Here is a 20,830-nt window from a genome sequence, read left to right on the forward strand (position 1 = left end):
GTTTGTTCTGGTAGTAGACGGTCTATTACTAGGTTCTGCATATTTCTCGGAAAAAACCTACTAATTAGAGTTTCCAAAAAGCAATAGACTCTTTCTAGATCTACAGTTAAAAATCTACTGATTGGGGTTTTCAAAAAGCTTTCCTTTTGTCTTTATTTTCTTACTCGGGTTGGTTTGTAATGTTTCTGTTTCTTTGGATCGTTGATCACTTTCTTTGTACTCTCCGATGTCGACTAGGTTGTTTGTTCTGGTAGTAGACGGTCTACTATTAGGTTCTGCATATTTCTCGAGAAAAACCTACTGGTTAGGGTTTTCAAAAAGCAACTGACTTTTCTTGGATCTAATGTCGAAGCAGAGTACTGAGTATCCAGTATGACATTTAATTCTGATATGTTTATTTAAACTAAAATGGGACGGAGAATTCAAGTTTAACGGGGGAGAGAGCAAAGAAAGATTATTTTTATATATAGTATATTATATTTTTTCAAATGAAATATTATTGAATTTATTAGTTATTAGAATGTTTTATATTTATTAATAGAATTTATTTTAAAAAAGAAAACCGTCCATTAAAAGTTTTTTTTTTCGAGAATGAATATTGTAACGGCACATATAGACTAGATATTGTTCTATTTGGGCTTTCCTTTCTTAGGCTTCCCCTCGAGGCTTTAAAACGTGTCTGTTAAGTGAAGGTTTCCACCCTCTTATAAATGGTGATTTGTTATCCTCCCCAACCAACATGAGACATCACAATCCACCTCTGTACCCAGCGTCCTCGCCAACACTCTTTCCTTCCTCCAATCGAGGTGGGACCGCCCCTAAATTCACCCCTCTTTGGGGTCCAACGTCCTTACTGGCACACCGTCCCGTGTCTACCCCATTCGGGAAACAACGAGAAAGCTGGCACATCGTTTGATGTCTACCCCTTACTGGCACAGCGTCCTTAAGAGGGCAATATCTGCTGTCGGTGGATCTGGACGGTTACAAATATACTTTTTAAAAAATATATAAAAATTAGGAAAAAAAAAGATTGCCAATGGTCTAAATAAATAAGGAACAAGAATAAGAACGAAAATAGGTGGCATTCCTGTTCTTATCCCGCGGAATGAATATATTTTTTTAAAAAAATATAAAAATAAGAAAAAAAATTACCAATCACAAAAAAAAAAAGAACGAGAATAAGAACCGAAATAGGTGGCATTCCCGTTCTTGTCTCGACCCTGTGTTCATGGCTCGTTAGGTAAACCCAAAAATCATATCGACACAAATTTGATAATTAAATTCGTGAATTTGTTTAATGTTCGTCATATAAATAACAATTTTAAAATGATGTATTAAAAAAAAAAAAAAAACGTTGAAAAATGGATGAATTTTTAAAATTTTCCCGACATTGATATGCATAAATTCCGTTTTCAAAGAGACTAGAAATGGATAAATTTGTCATATGAACTGTAGTCGTTCTTCCACTTCGATTTCTTCCATTTGTCAGCGAAGAATCATTTCAGAGTTTGGGGCATTCCATTCCTTATAGCCCTAAATTGAGATTGCGCAATTCCCATTAACCATTTTTGGAGCAATGGTGAGATGTAAAGTTCAATGGCGTCCAATGGAGGAAATCTCAGAGCCGAAGAATTCTTTGTGTGGGAGAAAGAGAGGCTTAAACCAACAATTTCTCTCTTCAAAAGCGACAGAGAGAGGGATCGAGAGAGGTAGGGAGAACCAACTGAAAACTCGATCGATTCTTTCTCGTTCTTCCTCTAAACTTGCTCTCTTTCTCTATTTCGTTTTCTTTTCTTTTCTTTTGCGCTGCCATTTGATTATCCATTGCTGTTATTGAAACCTGGTTTTGCTTCAAATCGTCGCGAAAAGTTGCCCTAATCATGGATCTTAGGCGAGAGGCTTTACTGGGTTTGTTTTTGTTCTCGTTTTGCTTATCTGTGTCCTGCAATTTGGTGTTTGATGTGCAGCATAAGTTTAAGGGTCGAGAGAGGTCGCTGAATGCCTTGAGGTCTCATGATCTTCGTCGCCATGGTAGGCTTCTCTCTGTCATTGATCTCCAACTGGGTGGCAATGGACACCCTGCAGAAACAGGGTTAGCTCTTTCTCTCATGATGTTCATATCATTAACGTATAGTTTGTGTGTTTTGGTCTCTGATTAGATGTTTTTGGTGTTGCATTTTGTTTGTCGGATGTGATGATCCTTTAGTCTCTGAGGTTTATATCTTGGTTTCAAATGGTTCTTGAGATGAATTTTTTAGCTGGCTTCCTCATTACATTAGAAATCTAGTGTAACGGTCTAAGCCCACGGCTAGTAGATATTGTCCTCTTTGAGCTTCCCCTTTTGGGCTTCTCCTCAAGGTTTTTAAAACGCGTATGTTAATGAGAGGTTTTCACAAAGAATGTTTCGTTCTCCTCCCCAACCGATGTGGGATCTCACAATCCCACCCCATTCGGGGCCCAACGTCCTCGCTGGATCTCGTACCCTTCTCCAATTGATGTGGGACCCCCCAATCCACCCCCCTTTGGGTCCTAACGTCGTTGCTGGGACACTGCCTCGTGTCCACCTCCCTTCGTGGTTTAGCCTCCTTGCTGGCACATTGCCCGGTGTTTGACTCTTATACCATTTGTAACGGCCAAACCCACCGCTAGTAGATATTGTCCTCTTTTGCCTTTCCCTTCGGGCTTCCTCTCAAGGTTTTTAAAACACGTTTGCTAGGGAGAGGTTTCCACATCTTTATAAAGAATGTTTCGTTCTCTTCCCCAACCGACGTGGGATCTCACAATCCACCCCCCTTCGGGGCCCAGCGTCCTCGCTGGATCTCGTACCCTTCTCCAATCGATGTGGGACCCTCCAATCCACCCTCCTTTGGGTCCTAGCATCGTTGATGGGACACTGCCTCGTGTCCACCCCCCTTCGTGGTTCAGCCTCCTTGCTGGCACATCGCTCGGTGTTTGGCTCTTATACCATTTGTAACGGCCAAACCCATCGCTAGTAGATATTATTCTCTTTGGGGTTTCCCTTCGGGCTTCCTCTCAAGGTTTTTAAAACACGTCTTCTAGGGAGAAGTTTCCATATCTTTATAAAGAATGTTTCATTCTCCTCCCCAACTGACGTGGGATCTCACAATCCACCCCCCTTCGGGGCCCAGCTTTCTCGCTGGGACTCATACCCTTCTCCAATCGATGTGGGACCCTCCAACCCATTCCCCTTCGGGGCCCAGCGTTCTTGCTGGCACACCGCCTCGTGTCCACCCCCCCCTTTGGGGACCAACCTCCTCGCCGGCACATCGCCCGGTGTTTGGCTCTGATACCATTTGTAACGGCCCAAACCCACTACTAGCAGATATTGTCCTCTTTGGGCTTCCCCTCAAGGTTTTTAAAACGCATATGCTAGGGAGAGGTTTCCACGTCCTTATAAAGAATGTTTCGTTCTCCTCCCCAACCGATTTGGGATCTCACATCTAGCCTATGGTTTAATGCATAAATTATGTTTTTCATTCTTGAAGCTTGGGTCAGGATGATACAGTCTAATGCTACACCACTCTTTTAATATTAATATGAACTTTTAAGAAACTAATGACTATGTTACCTAGGATGATACAATTGTCACATCATTTTTCCTTAAACTCACCAAAGGAAATTTGTTTTTGGCCACCATGAGTGTAACTCAGAGGTTAAGGCTTCGTTTAGGGTCAGAGGTTCAAATTCCACCCCATGTTCGTTACGAGTTAAAGTGTTAGTTCTCGAACCGAAAGGTCAGATAGAAGCCAAATCCAAACTTTGGGAACTACATGATAAAATGAAAAAGAAGTAGAGTATATGATAATTCTGAAAGAATTTACGTTTACCCCACCCCTTATCTTTTCCTGTTAATTCCTTTATGCAATTGGGATGTTAGATTGATTCTGTTTGTGATCCATAAAGGTTATACTTCGCCAAGATCGGCCTTGGAACGCCTCCAGTCGATTTCCACGTGCAAGTGGACACAGGGAGTGACATTTTATGGGTGAACTGTATGGGCTGCAGCAATTGTCCGAAGGAAAGTGATATTGGTGTATGATTCTTCAACATTGAAACTTTGTGTAAATTATTTAGATGTGATTGAATTTCTCAACCTCTTATGAATCATGATGAAAAATAACCATTGATTCTTCACTTACAGGTAGAGTTGCAACTGTATGATCCGAAGGGCTCGAGCACTGCAGGCTTGATTACTTGTGATAAACCATTTTGCTTGTCCATGCACAAAAGTGTGACCGAAGGTTGCAGGCCGGATATACCCTGCGAATATAAAATTATCTATGGGGATGGAAGTGCAACGTCTGGATATTTTGTGAAGGATCATGTTCAACTCCAAGGAGTAGTTGGAAAACATAAAACTACTGCAACTAATGGCAGTATAATATTTGGGTACTCCCTTTCCTTTTCCTTTGTGTGATCCTCTACTTTAATCACAAAAACAACCTGAACTGTCCACAATCTTACTTGAAAGTATCTTATATTTATGTAGATAAAGGTATAGTGATACCTGAACTGTATATCATGGGCTAGTACAATCACTACATTCTGCATTTTGTGTTATTCTTTGAGTAGATTTGAGCTTGAAACGAGAATAAAGCGATACCTGAAGAGTTTCGTCTTACTCCGAAAAATTCATTTATATGGTTGTTTTTTAAAGATCGTGCAATAGTTTAGCTATCGTCATGTTTCCACATTTCTTTATACAAATGCTTGCCGGACTCGAGATATATTATGTCTCTAGTTTCACTTGGACTTGGCTTTGTTTTTTTGTGCGGGGAGTTTCAAGATATGGTTTCTTATTTAATCCAATGCTTAAATGTACTTTTATTGTGAGATCCCACATCAATTGGAGAGGAGAACGAAACATTCTTTATAAGGGTGTGGAAACCTTTCCCTAGCAGACGCGTTTTAAAAACCTTGAGGGAAAGTCTGAAAGGGAAAAAGCCCAAAGAGGACAATATCTGCTAGCGGTGGGCTTGAATTTACATTTATTCTCTTTAATTGGTCACTTGTTGCTCATTAAATAACTTTGTGTGTGTGCGCGTGTGCGTGTGTCGGGTGGGGGTGCCCCTAAGTGTCGGGGGCAAAGCTCCGATCCCCGCTTATTAGGGAAAAAAAGTGCACTTTTCTTTTAAATCATAGAAGTTCAAATATCTAATGCTGCTTCTACTTCTTTATCTCAAGTTTACTTGTGTGGTTCAGGTGTGGAGCTAAACAATCTGGGGAGCTCGGCACATCATCCGAAGCACTCGATGGAATACTTGGTTTTGGACAGGCAAATTCATCTATGATTTCTCAGTTGGCTGCATCTGGGAAGGTGAAAAAGATTTTTGCACATTGCTTGGATAATGTAAACGGGGGTGGGATTTTTGCCATTGGAGACATGGTGGCGCCAAGAGTGAAAACCACACCAGTGGTACCTGATCAGTATGTGTATTGACTCCAAATCTTATTTGTTATAATCTTCATATCTTTTCAAACTGCTTACCTTACCTCATTATCAGCCATATTTTTGCCCTGTTCTTTGAACAGTCACTTTATAGAAGGAAGATGTTTTGTCTGAAGCACTTAATCTCGTATGAGTCGCTTTATTTTGTCACGCTACGTCTCCCCATTCCCCTTTTCCCCTTTTCCCATATGCCTGCTACATCATGCCATGCCAGCTAAAAATTTTCCGATAAGCATTTCATGTGTAATAACCCAAGTCCACCGCTAGCAGATGTTGTCTTCTTTAGGCTTTCCTTTCAAGGGCTTACCCTCAAGGTCTTAAAATGCGTCTACTAGGGAGAGGTTTCCACACCCTTATAAGGAATGCTTTTTTCTTCTCTCCAACCGATTTGGGATCTCACAATCCACTCCCCTTGAGGGCCCAACGTCCTCGCTGACATATCGTTCGGTGTTTGGTTATGATACCATTTGTAACATCCCAAGCCCACTGCTAGCAGATATTATTCTCTTTAGGTTTTCCCTTCAAGGGCTTCCTCTCAAGGTTTTTTTAAAACGCGTCTACTGGGGAGAGGTTTCCACACCCTTATAAGAAATGCTTCGTTCTCCTCTCCAACCAATTTGGAATCTCACAATCCATCCCCCTTGAGGGCCCAACGTTCTCACTGGCACACCACCTGATGTTTGGCTCTAATACCATTTGTTAAAACCAAAGTCCACTGCTAGCAGATATTGTCTTCTTTAGGCTTTCCCTTCAAGGGCTTCCCCTCAAGGTCTTAAAACGCGTCTACTGGGGAGCGGTTTCCACACCCTTATAAGAAATGCTTCATTCCCCTCTCCAACCGATGTGAGATGTCACACCATGCCACTGTTAAGTTGGTGTTTTCTATTTCGAAGTTGAAGAATCCTAATCTTTCGAAATTTTCTCAACTCGTGAAGGTCTTATCAAGCTTGTTGTATGCTCTTCTACTTTACGCTTTTAACGTTTAGGGACTAAACTAAAGAGGTACAACCACCGAACTTGACGTTCTAAGTTTACATTAACAAAGTTTTTTCCCACTCTTCTAAGTTCGCTTCCATGTCAAGAATTTAGCGAGTTTTATATTCATCAAAAGGAAGTACTTACACACACACACACACACATATATTTATATTTCAGGGCTCACTACAATGTTGTTCTGATTGGAGTTAAGGTAGGAAGCACCGCTCTTGATCTTCCTCTCGGACTATTTGAATTTTCATATAGAAGGGACGCAATAATTGACAGTGGCACAACACTTGCTTATCTTCCTGAGGACATTTTCCAGCCCTTAGTGAAGAAGGTATTAAGATAAAGTCTTGGCCCTTCTTTATGTAAGCTTTTTTGCAGCTAAACTATGTCTCATTTTCCTAAAAAGATATAACATATGCTGTAGATATTGGTTGCCCAACCCGATCTGAAACTACATACAGTTGATANTCTGAAAGGGAAAAAGCCCAAAGAGGACAATATCTGCTAGCGGTGGGCTTGAATTTACATTTATTCTCTTTAATTGGTCACTTGTTGCTCATTAAATAACTTTGTGTGTGTGCGCGTGTGCGTGTGTCGGGTGGGGGTGCCCCTAAGTGTCGGGGGCAAAGCTCCGATCCCCGCTTATTAGGGAAAAAAAGTGCACTTTTCTTTTAAATCATAGAAGTTCAAATATCTAATGCTGCTTCTACTTCTTTATCTCAAGTTTACTTGTGTGGTTCAGGTGTGGAGCTAAACAATCTGGGGAGCTCGGCACATCATCCGAAGCACTCGATGGAATACTTGGTTTTGGACAGGCAAATTCATCTATGATTTCTCAGTTGGCTGCATCTGGGAAGGTGAAAAAGATTTTTGCACATTGCTTGGATAATGTAAACGGGGGTGGGATTTTTGCCATTGGAGACATGGTGGCGCCAAGAGTGAAAACCACACCAGTGGTACCTGATCAGTATGTGTATTGACTCCAAATCTTATTTGTTATAATCTTCATATCTTTTCAAACTGCTTACCTTACCTCATTATCAGCCATATTTTTGCCCTGTTCTTTGAACAGTCACTTTATAGAAGGAAGATGTTTTGTCTGAAGCACTTAATCTCGTATGAGTCGCTTTATTTTGTCACGCTACGTCTCCCCATTCCCCTTTTCCCCTTTTCCCATATGCCTGCTACATCATGCCATGCCAGCTAAAAATTTTCCGATAAGCATTTCATGTGTAATAACCCAAGTCCACCGCTAGCAGATGTTGTCTTCTTTAGGCTTTCCTTTCAAGGGCTTACCCTCAAGGTCTTAAAATGCGTCTACTAGGGAGAGGTTTCCACACCCTTATAAGGAATGCTTTTTTCTTCTCTCCAACCGATTTGGGATCTCACAATCCACTCCCCTTGAGGGCCCAACGTCCTCGCTGACATATCGTTCGGTGTTTGGTTATGATACCATTTGTAACATCCCAAGCCCACTGCTAGCAGATATTATTCTCTTTAGGTTTTCCCTTCAAGGGCTTCCTCTCAAGGTTTTTTTAAAACGCGTCTACTGGGGAGAGGTTTCCACACCCTTATAAGAAATGCTTCGTTCTCCTCTCCAACCAATTTGGAATCTCACAATCCATCCCCCTTGAGGGCCCAACGTTCTCACTGGCACACCACCTGATGTTTGGCTCTAATACCATTTGTTAAAACCAAAGTCCACTGCTAGCAGATATTGTCTTCTTTAGGCTTTCCCTTCAAGGGCTTCCCCTCAAGGTCTTAAAACGCGTCTACTGGGGAGCGGTTTCCACACCCTTATAAGAAATGCTTCATTCCCCTCTCCAACCGATGTGAGATGTCACACCATGCCACTGTTAAGTTGGTGTTTTCTATTTCGAAGTTGAAGAATCCTAATCTTTCGAAATTTTCTCAACTCGTGAAGGTCTTATCAAGCTTGTTGTATGCTCTTCTACTTTACGCTTTTAACGTTTAGGGACTAAACTAAAGAGGTACAACCACCGAACTTGACGTTCTAAGTTTACATTAACAAAGTTTTTTCCCACTCTTCTAAGTTCGCTTCCATGTCAAGAATTTAGCGAGTTTTATATTCATCAAAAGGAAGTACTTACACACACACACACACACATATATTTATATTTCAGGGCTCACTACAATGTTGTTCTGATTGGAGTTAAGGTAGGAAGCACCGCTCTTGATCTTCCTCTCGGACTATTTGAATTTTCATATAGAAGGGACGCAATAATTGACAGTGGCACAACACTTGCTTATCTTCCTGAGGACATTTTCCAGCCCTTAGTGAAGAAGGTATTAAGATAAAGTCTTGGCCCTTCTTTATGTAAGCTTTTTTGCAGCTAAACTATGTCTCATTTTCCTAAAAAGATATAACATATGCTGTAGATATTGGTTGCCCAACCCGATCTGAAACTACATACAGTTGATAAGGACTTTACTTGTTTTCACTTTGAGGAAAGGTTAGATGCTTACTCTTATCATTTGATCTTCGAAGCGTACATCATTCTTTGGCAGTTTCGATTTGTTGATGTTTAAATATTATTCAGTGACAGTGTTGAGAAACATAATGACAGAATATGACTTGATGTATAGAGAATATTGTGTTATATGAATGAATAGTTTTGGTATGTTTTTTTATCTTTTTTGGACTGGAAATGTGAGATCTCACGTCGTTTGAAGAAGGGAATGAAACATTTATTAGGGTGTGGAAATCTCTCCCTAGCAGACGCGTTTTAAAACCGTNTACATTTATTCTCTTTAATTGGTCACTTGTTGCTCATTAAATAACTTTGTGTGTGTGCGCGTGTGCGTGTGTCGGGTGGGGGTGCCCCTAAGTGTCGGGGGCAAAGCTCCGATCCCCGCTTATTAGGGAAAAAAAGTGCACTTTTCTTTTAAATCATAGAAGTTCAAATATCTAATGCTGCTTCTACTTCTTTATCTCAAGTTTACTTGTGTGGTTCAGGTGTGGAGCTAAACAATCTGGGGAGCTCGGCACATCATCCGAAGCACTCGATGGAATACTTGGTTTTGGACAGGCAAATTCATCTATGATTTCTCAGTTGGCTGCATCTGGGAAGGTGAAAAAGATTTTTGCACATTGCTTGGATAATGTAAACGGGGGTGGGATTTTTGCCATTGGAGACATGGTGGCGCCAAGAGTGAAAACCACACCAGTGGTACCTGATCAGTATGTGTATTGACTCCAAATCTTATTTGTTATAATCTTCATATCTTTTCAAACTGCTTACCTTACCTCATTATCAGCCATATTTTTGCCCTGTTCTTTGAACAGTCACTTTATAGAAGGAAGATGTTTTGTCTGAAGCACTTAATCTCGTATGAGTCGCTTTATTTTGTCACGCTACGTCTCCCCATTCCCCTTTTCCCCTTTTCCCATATGCCTGCTACATCATGCCATGCCAGCTAAAAATTTTCCGATAAGCATTTCATGTGTAATAACCCAAGTCCACCGCTAGCAGATGTTGTCTTCTTTAGGCTTTCCTTTCAAGGGCTTACCCTCAAGGTCTTAAAATGCGTCTACTAGGGAGAGGTTTCCACACCCTTATAAGGAATGCTTTTTTCTTCTCTCCAACCGATTTGGGATCTCACAATCCACTCCCCTTGAGGGCCCAACGTCCTCGCTGACATATCGTTCGGTGTTTGGTTATGATACCATTTGTAACATCCCAAGCCCACTGCTAGCAGATATTATTCTCTTTAGGTTTTCCCTTCAAGGGCTTCCTCTCAAGGTTTTTTTAAAACGCGTCTACTGGGGAGAGGTTTCCACACCCTTATNGGGCTAAAACAGACAATATTTGTTAGTGGTGAGCTTTGGCTGTTACAAATGGTATCAGAGCTAAACACCGAGTGGAGTGCCAGTAGGACGTTTGGCCCCCATGGGAGGTGGATTGTGAGATCCCACATCGGTTAGAGAGGGGAATGAAANTCTCACAATCCATCCCCCTTGAGGGCCCAACGTTCTCACTGGCACACCACCTGATGTTTGGCTCTAATACCATTTGTTAAAACCAAAGTCCACTGCTAGCAGATATTGTCTTCTTTAGGCTTTCCCTTCAAGGGCTTCCCCTCAAGGTCTTAAAACGCGTCTACTGGGGAGCGGTTTCCACACCCTTATAAGAAATGCTTCATTCCCCTCTCCAACCGATGTGAGATGTCACACCATGCCACTGTTAAGTTGGTGTTTTCTATTTCGAAGTTGAAGAATCCTAATCTTTCGAAATTTTCTCAACTCGTGAAGGTCTTATCAAGCTTGTTGTATGCTCTTCTACTTTACGCTTTTAACGTTTAGGGACTAAACTAAAGAGGTACAACCACCGAACTTGACGTTCTAAGTTTACATTAACAAAGTTTTTTCCCACTCTTCTAAGTTCGCTTCCATGTCAAGAATTTAGCGAGTTTTATATTCATCAAAAGGAAGTACTTACACACACACACACACACATATATTTATATTTCAGGGCTCACTACAATGTTGTTCTGATTGGAGTTAAGGTAGGAAGCACCGCTCTTGATCTTCCTCTCGGACTATTTGAATTTTCATATAGAAGGGACGCAATAATTGACAGTGGCACAACACTTGCTTATCTTCCTGAGGACATTTTCCAGCCCTTAGTGAAGAAGGTATTAAGATAAAGTCTTGGCCCTTCTTTATGTAAGCTTTTTTGCAGCTAAACTATGTCTCATTTTCCTAAAAAGATATAACATATGCTGTAGATATTGGTTGCCCAACCCGATCTGAAACTACATACAGTTGATAAGGACTTTACTTGTTTTCACTTTGAGGAAAGGTTAGATGCTTACTCTTATCATTTGATCTTCGAAGCGTACATCATTCTTTGGCAGTTTCGATTTGTTGATGTTTAAATATTATTCAGTGACAGTGTTGAGAAACATAATGACAGAATATGACTTGATGTATAGAGAATATTGTGTTATATGAATGAATAGTTTTGGTATGTTTTTTTATCTTTTTTGGACTGGAAATGTGAGATCTCACGTCGTTTGAAGAAGGGAATGAAACATTTATTAGGGTGTGGAAATCTCTCCCTAGCAGACGCGTTTTAAAACCGTGAGGCTGATGACGATACGTAATGGGCTAAAACAGACAATATTTGTTAGTGGTGAGCTTTGGCTGTTACAAATGGTATCAGAGCTAAACACCGAGTGGAGTGCCAGTAGGACGTTTGGCCCCCATGGGAGGTGGATTGTGAGATCCCACATCGGTTAGAGAGGGGAATGAAACATTCATTATAAGGGTGAGAAATTTCTCCCTAGCAGATCGTGAGGTCGACTGCGATACGTAACAAGCCAAAGCGAACAATATCTGCTAACGATGAGCTTGAGCTGTTACCGAAAGATAAAAGGGTGGTGATTTTCATTACATCATTTGGAGGTTTGACAACTTTTTTTAGAACATGAAATATGAAGTCACCATTTTGTTCTTCAATTTCAACATCGACAAACAAGTATTTGATCGAAATTTTTTGAGAGTTCGGGGATGAAATTTGACATGTATGCTTTATGGACCAAATGTTATATCTGGGAACCTCCTTTCAGTCTCTTGAAGTGAAAATGTTGTCATTCTTGATACCGTTCGACTGTTCTAACGAGACCTCGGTTTCTTTTCTCTTTTGTTTGTACTATTTCAGTGTGGACGAGGCATTTCCATCAGTGACATTTGATTTTGAGGAGTCCCTAAACTTGACTATTTATCCTCATGAATATCTCTTTCAGATTCGTGTAAGTAATGTGTTCAAAAACGTTATCAGTTACGAAGCTTCTATGTAACGCTTACCGATTGAAATCGAAAACTAAAAACAAAAACGTTATCAGTTACGAAGCTTCTATGTTTCCATGGTATGCAGGATGATATATGGTGCATTGGGTGGCAGAGTAGTGCGGGTAATTCCAAAAATGGAAAGGAAATCTTTCTCTTTGGAGGTATCATTTACTTATATTCATGTTTTAAAATCTAAGCTTTTTAGAACTTTTTAGCTTTAATTCATTCATTTTCATGGCTTTTGAATTGCAGACTTGGTTCTTCAAAACAGGCTGGTTTACTATAATCTTGAGAATCAGACCATTGGTTGGACTGACTTCAACTGTGAGCTTCTTTCTTTCAATCTCCTTTATTGCTCAAGTTCAATCGTTTTCTTATACGAACCAATCTAACTTAAACCCTAATAGAGTCATTTAAAGCATGAGTTACGGTCAATATTTTTCGACGCTATTGTAAAGAATGCTCAAATTTGATGATCTTGACACATATGATCAATAGTCAACACCCAAGAGTAGTTTGACTCTCGGCCAGTTTTTGGTTCATTTTCTGTTAGGGCACCATGAGAAGCTCTTTGCTCGTGTTTTAGGACAGTTTCGAAAAGCTACTTTCCTTTCTTAATATCATGATATTTCCATGGAAAACAATACTATGGGTTTTTTTGCTCGTGTTTTAGGGCTAATTTTTTGTCAGTGTGAGAGAACGATAACTTTCGAACTCTAGAAAAAGAGAACGTGATTAGTAGTCCACACGTATGCTTTTTGCTCATGTTTTTAGGACAGTTCCGAAAAACTACTTTCCCTTCTTAATATCATAATATTTCCACAGGAAACAGTACTATAACTTTTTGCTCGGTTTTTCACTCGTGTTTTAGTGCTAGTTTCTTTTTCTTTTTATGTAACAACATACTTGGGGTGAGAGAACTTAAACTTTCGAACTCTAGGAAAAGAGAATATGTTTTAGCGGTTGAGCTATCGTTCATGTCGGCTTATCGACTTTTTTCAACCCCGAGTTAAAGTCAATCCTTATATTATATATCATTGGTAACTCACAGGTTCTAAAGGCATAAATTTGAAAGATGAGAAGTCCGGGAAAGTGTACACAGTGGGAGCCCACCGGCTGACTTCTGCTGCACCCATTGCACTGATTGGCAGCCTACTTCCATGGCTATTACCCTTCACCCTCCTTTTAATTCAATAGATTCTTTCCATTTTTTATTATTATTTATTTTTTTTAAACTTAATTTTTTTTAATAATTATTCTTTTTTTTTTTCNGTAAATTTTTTTTAATTCTATAATATTGAAATTCATTTATTAATTTTTTTTGGGTGATTTTAACGGCTAAATGACAGACATGTAGACAAACAGTGGAAGATAATGAATTACTAATTTTGTTGGTCGAGTAAATACTAATTCACGTTCATAGTTCAGTATGCTTGAAACTAACATTGATGCTAGTTTCGATGACGAGATTCATTCATTACTATAAATTTGATACTAGTTTCGACCATTCACTTGTTGACATCAATAAGAATCGTGTAAGTATTGATATTGACTGTGTAGATATTAGGATACATCCAACTCGACAATCAGAACCGACCCAATTCGAATTATAAGGGTTGGTTGGGTTGACATTTCGAATATAGATATTAGGGTACATCCAACTCGACAATCGGAACCGACCCAATTCGAATTATAAGGGTTGGTTGGGTTGACATTTCGAATATAGATATTAGGGTAGGGTTGACATTTCGAGTTGTGTTGGGTTAATTTTTTTGAACTCGAATATATTCAAAATAAATATAAATTATTCAAATTTAAAAGAAAAAATATATATATTCAAATTTTAGGAGGAATATTCTTTTTTTTTTATCCTGTCCTCAAATAGCCCTTTGTTTCACATTTCGAAGCCAGGTTCTGAAGGGCATTAATGTACTTTCACACGTCCAAAAGAATGATGATTCATTCACGTACATTTACAATCCTACCCTTGAAACTTTCACTCAGTCTTCAACCAAAAAAGTGCATTTAAGTCTTTTCAGGTCCACCCATTCTCCACCACAATCCACAATTCTAAATGACCAAAACACCCCTAACACTTGCGGCAGCTCTCCCAAACCTTAAGGGTATATTCGTAATTCTGTTAACTCGTCCCTCTTGACGTCTTGTCCGGCAGCTTCAGTTCAGTTTCTCCTCCGCCATTCCTGAACCATTTTCGCAATCTCTCTCTCTCTCTTCCATGGCTTTGCGTATTTCTCTCTCTCCGCCGTCGATTAGATCCTCGCCGTCGTTGCCCTGCAGCGGAAGGCAGCCGACTGCCGCAGTTTCCGATGCGAAGAGCGGCTGCTTTAGTTCAAAGAGGTTGAGTGTCACTAGTAGCAGGAGCATTGGTGTTTCCAGTGGAAATCGGTCCTTCAAGGTCAATTCCAGCTTGGAGACTGCTGGCGCTACTGTCGGCACGGTCACCGAGGTCAACAAAGACACGTTTTGGCCCATCGTCAATGCCGCTGGTGATAAAACTGTTGTGCTCGATATGTACACCCAATGGTTCGTGTTTCCGTGCATCCATATGTCTCTGCTTCTTAATTTTGTGATTTCTGTAGGTTACTGCATGAGATTGTTCAGGAATATGGCTCTGGATATGAATGTTATTATAATTGTAGGTCATTTCTGGTTTGCTACTTTCTTTTTACGGACTAGTCGAGCTAGGCGATGCGTAGAGTAGAGTATAGATCTCGTTGTTTATGAAATTGGAAAGAAACTTCGGTGCTAGTTAGTCGCCTGATTGTCAAATGATTCTGAAATGTATATGAGTTTTGATGTATATTATTTTGAATTCACATCTTACACTGGACTAACTTAAGTTCAATAGCTGAAATTTCTGCGACAGTATTAGGAGAAATTGTTTGACGAGGCTGGAACAATGTGGCTGCCACATTGAATAATTTTTATTTTATATTAGATCATTGAGTAATTCTTGGACTGTGTCGTTTGAAATTGTTTGAACAGCTTGTTTGAAGAAGCATCATTGAACTCTGTGTTAAAGGATCTCTAACTTGTTTGAATAATATAGATTTAACCAACTTCATACCACGATTTGGATGCAGAGTAAACTTAATTCAAATCACATCTATATGTTATGACCTTTTGGATCTTTCTGATCTTTCCTTTAGCTTTAATTACACAATGCATGAACTTTTCGCTAATTTTCGGGCAGAATCTTCTCTTTGGCCTTGTTTTGATCTGCTATTTCAGACTCCTTGCGACATTGATCATTTGTGAAAACTGTATATTCATTAATTATTGTCTGTGTTTATGAACTTCCAAGCTTATGATCTTAATTGCCTTTCTTTTTTCATCTTTACATATTACACTAAAGGTGTGGACCATGCAAAGTGATGGCCCCAAAATTTCAAGAATTGTCCGAGAAATATCTCGACGTTGTCTTTCTAAAGCTCGACTGCAACCAAGACAATAAGGTTCGTTTCATGATCCGTACTTTCTTGCAAGAACACTTGAGTTCTGTCTCTCATGGTGATTTTACTTGGCAGCCATTAGCAAAGGAACTCGGGATAAAAGTCGTGCCAACCTTCAAAATTCTGAAGGACAAAAAGGTCGTTAAAGTAGTAACTGGGGCAAAATTTGATGATTTGGTTCTCGCCATTGATGCTGTAAGATCCAGCTGAAAGCTCTCTTCTCTTCTCTTCTTTAGAAATTCAAAGAATATAATGGAAGGAAGAGTATATCTACTCGATTAGATCAATGGTTTTGTGTACTGTTATGTTTTAAGGAAGAAGCAATTCAACAGCGTTCTTCTTCTTGCTAAGATAGTTGGAAATCATTCTGTATATAGATGTTTGGGACAGGAACATTTGAATATAGACAATGACAGTTCCTACATGATCCGAACATTATTTTTCTATGAACATTTGATGTTGGTTGATTTTGTAGTAATCTTCCAAAGTCTTTATGTTTGGTTTTGGGTTGGATTTTTTATGATCTTTTTTATTAGGTTTTAGTTAGAGATGGCACTTTTTTATTAAGCATTTTTTTTAGAGAATTACTAATTTTGAAAAATGTCTATGGTTGGGCGTAAGGTTTACACTTTATCTTGGTTCATGAACTTTTAAGTTTGTGCAACTATTAAAAGGTTTATTTTGGTATTAGACACAAATATACGTGTAATTTCAACGGGATTTTTTTTAGATTTTGCACTTGTGATACATGTTCCCGGATTTTTTTAGATTTTGCACTTGTGATACATGTTCCCGGATTTTTTTAGATTTTGCACTTGTGATACATCTTCCCGGATTTTTTTAGATTTTGCACTTGTGATACATGTTCCCGGATTTTTTTAGATTTTGCACTTGTGATACATGTTCCCGGATTTTTTTAGATTTTGCACTTGTGATACATCTTCCCGGATTTTTTTAGATTTTGCACTTGTGATACATGTTCCCGGATTTTTTTAGATTTTGCACTTGTGATACATGTTCCCGGATTTTTTTAGATTTTGCACTTGTGATACATCTTCCCGGATTTTTTTAGATTTTGCACTTGTGATACATCACTTGTGATACATGTTCCCGGATTTTTTTAGATTTTGCACTTGTGATACATGTTCCCTTTATTTCTCCAAGCAAAGCTTTTCGCATTGCAATAGCTATGGTATGATAAAGCGTCCATAAAGACGCTTACTGTCTGCTCTTGATTCAACAGATGCTTACTGTCTGCTATTGATTCAACACATTTCCACTTTAGTGTCCGAGTTGATACTCTTATTTTCTCTTGAACCATAGTAATACTTTTGGATCAAATTATTGAATTATTTATTTATCTGGAAATTTCTCTTCAATGTTTATTTTTACATACGTCGTTTTTTCGGGGGCAGGAATACCATGACGTAAGATTAACAATGACATCCATATTTGATTTTGGTCTAACAATTGGTTAGGAATATAATTTTGAGCATAGGGATTACTAGTGAATGAAGATATAATGATTCGTTTGGAAAAAACTTGTCTACCGAAATACCATGCGTAAGATTAGCAATAATATTAATATTCGGTTTTGGTCTAACAATTGGTTAGGAATATACTTTTGAGTAGGGAAATTTGACTCGTATCATTTACGCCCTCTCTATTTCCCCATACCCGTAAAATTCTTCATGAGTGAAAATTTTCAGACTATTACAAATTTTTTCTTATTTTTCATTTTGTGTTGTAAAGTTCTCTTTTTTCCATACTTTTGGGAAATTTTGAGTCCTAAGAAGGATTCGAGTTTGATATTTGATTAAATCATCACAAGTCGAGTCAAGTTAAGATCATATCAGGTCAAATTACTTTTAAGAAAACTCAACTCAACCCGAGTTAAGGTATAAATTGTTATCACCCTTTAAGCTCTCTTATAGGCTACCCTATTGAAAATGTTTGTGTTAATCCTTTTGGATTGGACTCATTTTGTGATTTCATTTAATCAATGAAACTCTAGTTTTCCTTTAAAAAAGAAATGTCCTCTTCTTAGAATGCCTAAACCACATCTAACAAAAACAACCAATCTACCAGAACAAATAAGTACTCATCGAACCCAAAAACGCCTTGGATATCCACGAATCATCGTAATAATAATAAGCTTAACAAATCGAACGGATTCATTCATCTCAGCACCTACTCAAACATGGAATTCTCCACGTTTTTGCAAAGTTAAAAAAACAAGGAGAGAATTTGGACGTATGACCTCTAGATCGAAGGCACGACTTACCTAGTTGGGTTATGTTCAACTAGTTCNGTTCTTCTTCTTGCTAAGATAGTTGGAAATCATTCTGTATATAGATGTTTGGGACAGGAACATTTGAATATAGACAATGACAGTTCCTACATGATCCGAACATTATTTTTCTATGAACATTTGATGTTGGTTGATTTTGTAGTAATCTTCCAAAGTCTTTATGTTTGGTTTTGGGTTGGATTTTTTATGATCTTTTTTATTAGGTTTTAGTTAGAGATGGCACTTTTTTATTAAGCATTTTTTTTAGAGAATTACTAATTTTGAAAAATGTCTATGGTTGGGCGTAAGGTTTACACTTTATCTTGGTTCATGAACTTTTAAGTTTGTGCAACTATTAAAAGGTTTATTTTGGTATTAGACACAAATATACGTGTAATTTCAACGGGATTTTTTTTAGATTTTGCACTTGTGATACATGTTCCCGGATTTTTTTAGATTTTGCACTTGTGATACATGTTCCCGGATTTTTTTAGATTTTGCACTTGTGATACATCTTCCCTTTATTTCTCCAAGCAAAGCTTTTCGCATTGCAATAGCTATGGTATGATAAAGCGTCCATAAAGACGCTTACTGTCTGCTCTTGATTCAACAGATGCTTACTGTCTGCTATTGATTCAACACATTTCCACTTTAGTGTCCGAGTTGATACTCTTATTTTCTCTTGAACCATAGTAATACTTTTGGATCAAATTATTGAATTATTTATTTATCTGGAAATTTCTCTTCAATGTTTATTTTTACATACGTCGTTTTTTCGGGGGCAGGAATACCATGACGTAAGATTAACAATGACATCCATATTTGATTTTGGTCTAACAATTGGTTAGGAATATAATTTTGAGCATAGGGATTACTAGTGAATGAAGATATAATGATTCGTTTGGAAAAAACTTGTCTACCGAAATACCATGCGTAAGATTAGCAATAATATTAATATTCGGTTTTGGTCTAACAATTGGTTAGGAATATACTTTTGAGTAGGGAAATTTGACTCGTATCATTTACGCCCTCTCTATTTCCCCATACCCGTAAAATTCTTCATGAGTGAAAATTTTCAGACTATTACAAATTTTTTCTTATTTTTCATTTTGTGTTGTAAAGTTCTCTTTTTTCCATACTTTTGGGAAATTTTGAGTCCTAAGAAGGATTCGAGTTTGATATTTGATTAAATCATCACAAGTCGAGTCAAGTTAAGATCATATCAGGTCAAATTACTTTTAAGAAAACTCAACTCAACCCGAGTTAAGGTATAAATTGTTATCACCCTTTAAGCTCTCTTATAGGCTACCCTATTGAAAATGTTTGTGTTAATCCTTTTGGATTGGACTCATTTTGTGATTTCATTTAATCAATGAAACTCTAGTTTTCCTTTAAAAAAGAAATGTCCTCTTCTTAGAATGCCTAAACCACATCTAACAAAAACAACCAATCTACCAGAACAAATAAGTACTCATCGAACCCAAAAACGCCTTGGATATCCACGAATCATCGTAATAATAATAAGCTTAACAAATCGAACGGATTCATTCATCTCAGCACCTACTCAAACATGGAATTCTCCACGTTTTTGCAAAGTTAAAAAAACAAGGAGAGAATTTGGACGTATGACCTCTAGATCGAAGGCACGACTTACCTAGTTGGGTTATGTTCAACTAGTTCACAAGTTCGTGGAAAAGCTCATAAAATCATTATTGAAACATAAACTCAGTTGATTCATTAAACCCAATAACAGTCTGCATCAACTCATGCAGGTTTGGTATAGCCAATAACAGTCTGCCTCAACTCATGCAGCTTGAAGCTGGCTCAACCAAGTATCATTCTCTTCAATAAGAATTAGGATAACAAATGGAAAACCACCAACAAAATACAGAGAGACAAATAAGAGACATCTAACAGTATCTAATTTTATCATCGAAATAGGAGGAACCTGAGTGAAAGCATGTATGGCTTTCGTCTATTTTGCTTGAGGGTGAGAGGCAATAAAATCAACTGCAAGGTTGATAGCATTGATTTTGTCTGCTTCGTTGTCGGGAATTTCAAACCGGAACTCTTCTTCAAGAGCCATCACAACCTCCACAGTATCTAAGCTATCCAAGCCTAGATCATTTTGGAAATGGGCTGTTGGAGTAACCTGCCGGATAATTAATAATACCAATTATCAATCAGTGAAAGAAAGATGGCAAAAAAATGGATCGATCGCACGAGTTAAGATACCATAAAACTTCCATTCATTCACTGGGGGGTGTTGGTTCACCAAGGAGTCAAGGACCATGAAGATTAAAGGGAAAATTCAACAGGAGAGATCTTGTCTTAATAGGTAGTGAGGTCACTTACTAGTTATGTAAAAAAAAAAAAAAGCTTGTAAAAGAGTCTCAATCTGAGCCTTCCCGAAACAAGAACAACATATTACAGTTCGATATTAGGAACAAAAGCATCGTTCAAAGAAATGGAATTAGGCAAAGGCAAGGGCCTATAGCTCTAATGTGACAACAGCTTAATATGATTTGCAGTCCCCCCCGCAAAGGCAAGGGCCTATCTCAAAAGAAACAGGCAAAACACTCTCTAAGGTGACAATGGCACACTTAAATACATAAACCAATATTTAAAATTACATAGGAAGAAGAACACTTATCCATAGAATATCTAAGCTTTAGACACTATTTATTGAATCAAAATGTAAATTTAAAGTTACAAATTAAAAGAAAATCTGAAAAGAACCAAAAAAAAAAAAAAAAAAAAAAAAAAAAAAAAAAAAAAAAAAAAAAAAAAAAAAA

General features: G+C 38.3%; 3 protein-coding genes across 3 annotated transcripts in view; 2 read left to right on the top strand and 1 right to left on the bottom strand.

The window, feature by feature from the left end:
* The first annotated feature begins 1,718 nt into the window (after positions 1–1,718).
* On the top strand, positions 1,719–13,515 carry LOC111780164 (aspartic proteinase-like protein 2). Its single transcript, XM_023660488.1, has 10 exons — positions 1,719–2,092; positions 3,925–4,054; positions 4,163–4,410; positions 5,224–5,448; positions 6,626–6,788; positions 8,858–8,931; positions 12,142–12,232; positions 12,358–12,433; positions 12,525–12,596; positions 13,324–13,515. Exons 1-10 carry the CDS (start codon positions 1,881–1,883, stop codon positions 13,467–13,469), a joined length of 1,437 nt encoding a protein of 478 aa, XP_023516256.1. The 5' UTR covers positions 1,719–1,880; the 3' UTR covers positions 13,470–13,515.
* A 925-nt stretch (positions 13,516–14,440) lies between these two features.
* Positions 14,441–16,249, top strand: LOC111780166 (thioredoxin F-type, chloroplastic-like). The gene is made up of 3 exons (XM_023660489.1): positions 14,441–14,816; positions 15,649–15,748; positions 15,821–16,249. The coding sequence occupies exons 1-3, from the start codon at positions 14,509–14,511 to the stop codon at positions 15,953–15,955; spliced, it is 543 nt and encodes a 180-aa protein (XP_023516257.1). The 5' UTR covers positions 14,441–14,508; the 3' UTR covers positions 15,956–16,249.
* A 3,471-nt stretch (positions 16,250–19,720) lies between these two features.
* The window catches only part of LOC111780167 (acyl carrier protein 2, mitochondrial-like), a 2,839-nt gene continuing 1,729 nt past the window's right edge, over positions 19,721–20,830 (bottom strand). Inside the window, exon 2 of the mRNA XM_023660490.1 lies at positions 19,721–20,187. Within this exon, the coding sequence (XP_023516258.1) occupies positions 20,011–20,187 (177 nt within the window). The 3' untranslated portion in view covers positions 19,721–20,010. The remainder of the gene's footprint in view (positions 20,188–20,830) is intronic.

Source organism: Cucurbita pepo, chromosome LG18 (genome assembly GCF_002806865.2).
Source record: "Cucurbita pepo subsp. pepo cultivar mu-cu-16 chromosome LG18, ASM280686v2, whole genome shotgun sequence".
NCBI lineage: Eukaryota > Viridiplantae > Streptophyta > Magnoliopsida > Cucurbitales > Cucurbitaceae > Cucurbita > Cucurbita pepo.

Coding starts and splice junctions, on each gene's coding strand:
- LOC111780166 (XM_023660489.1), top strand. CDS start 14,509: ATGGCTTTGCGTATTTCTCTCTCTCCGCCGTCGATTAGATCCTCGCCG. Junction 14,817..15,648: donor CTCGATATGTACACCCAATG/GTTCGTGTTTCC, acceptor ATTACACTAAAG/GTGTGGACCATGCAAAGTGA. Junction 15,749..15,820: donor ACTGCAACCAAGACAATAAG/GTTCGTTTCATG, acceptor TTTACTTGGCAG/CCATTAGCAAAGGAACTCGG.
- LOC111780164 (XM_023660488.1), top strand. CDS start 1,881: ATGGATCTTAGGCGAGAGGCTTTACTGGGTTTGTTTTTGTTCTCGTTT. Junction 8,932..12,141: donor TGTTTTCACTTTGAGGAAAG/GTTAGATGCTTA, acceptor GTACTATTTCAG/TGTGGACGAGGCATTTCCAT. Junction 12,233..12,357: donor AATATCTCTTTCAGATTCGT/GTAAGTAATGTG, acceptor CATGGTATGCAG/GATGATATATGGTGCATTGG.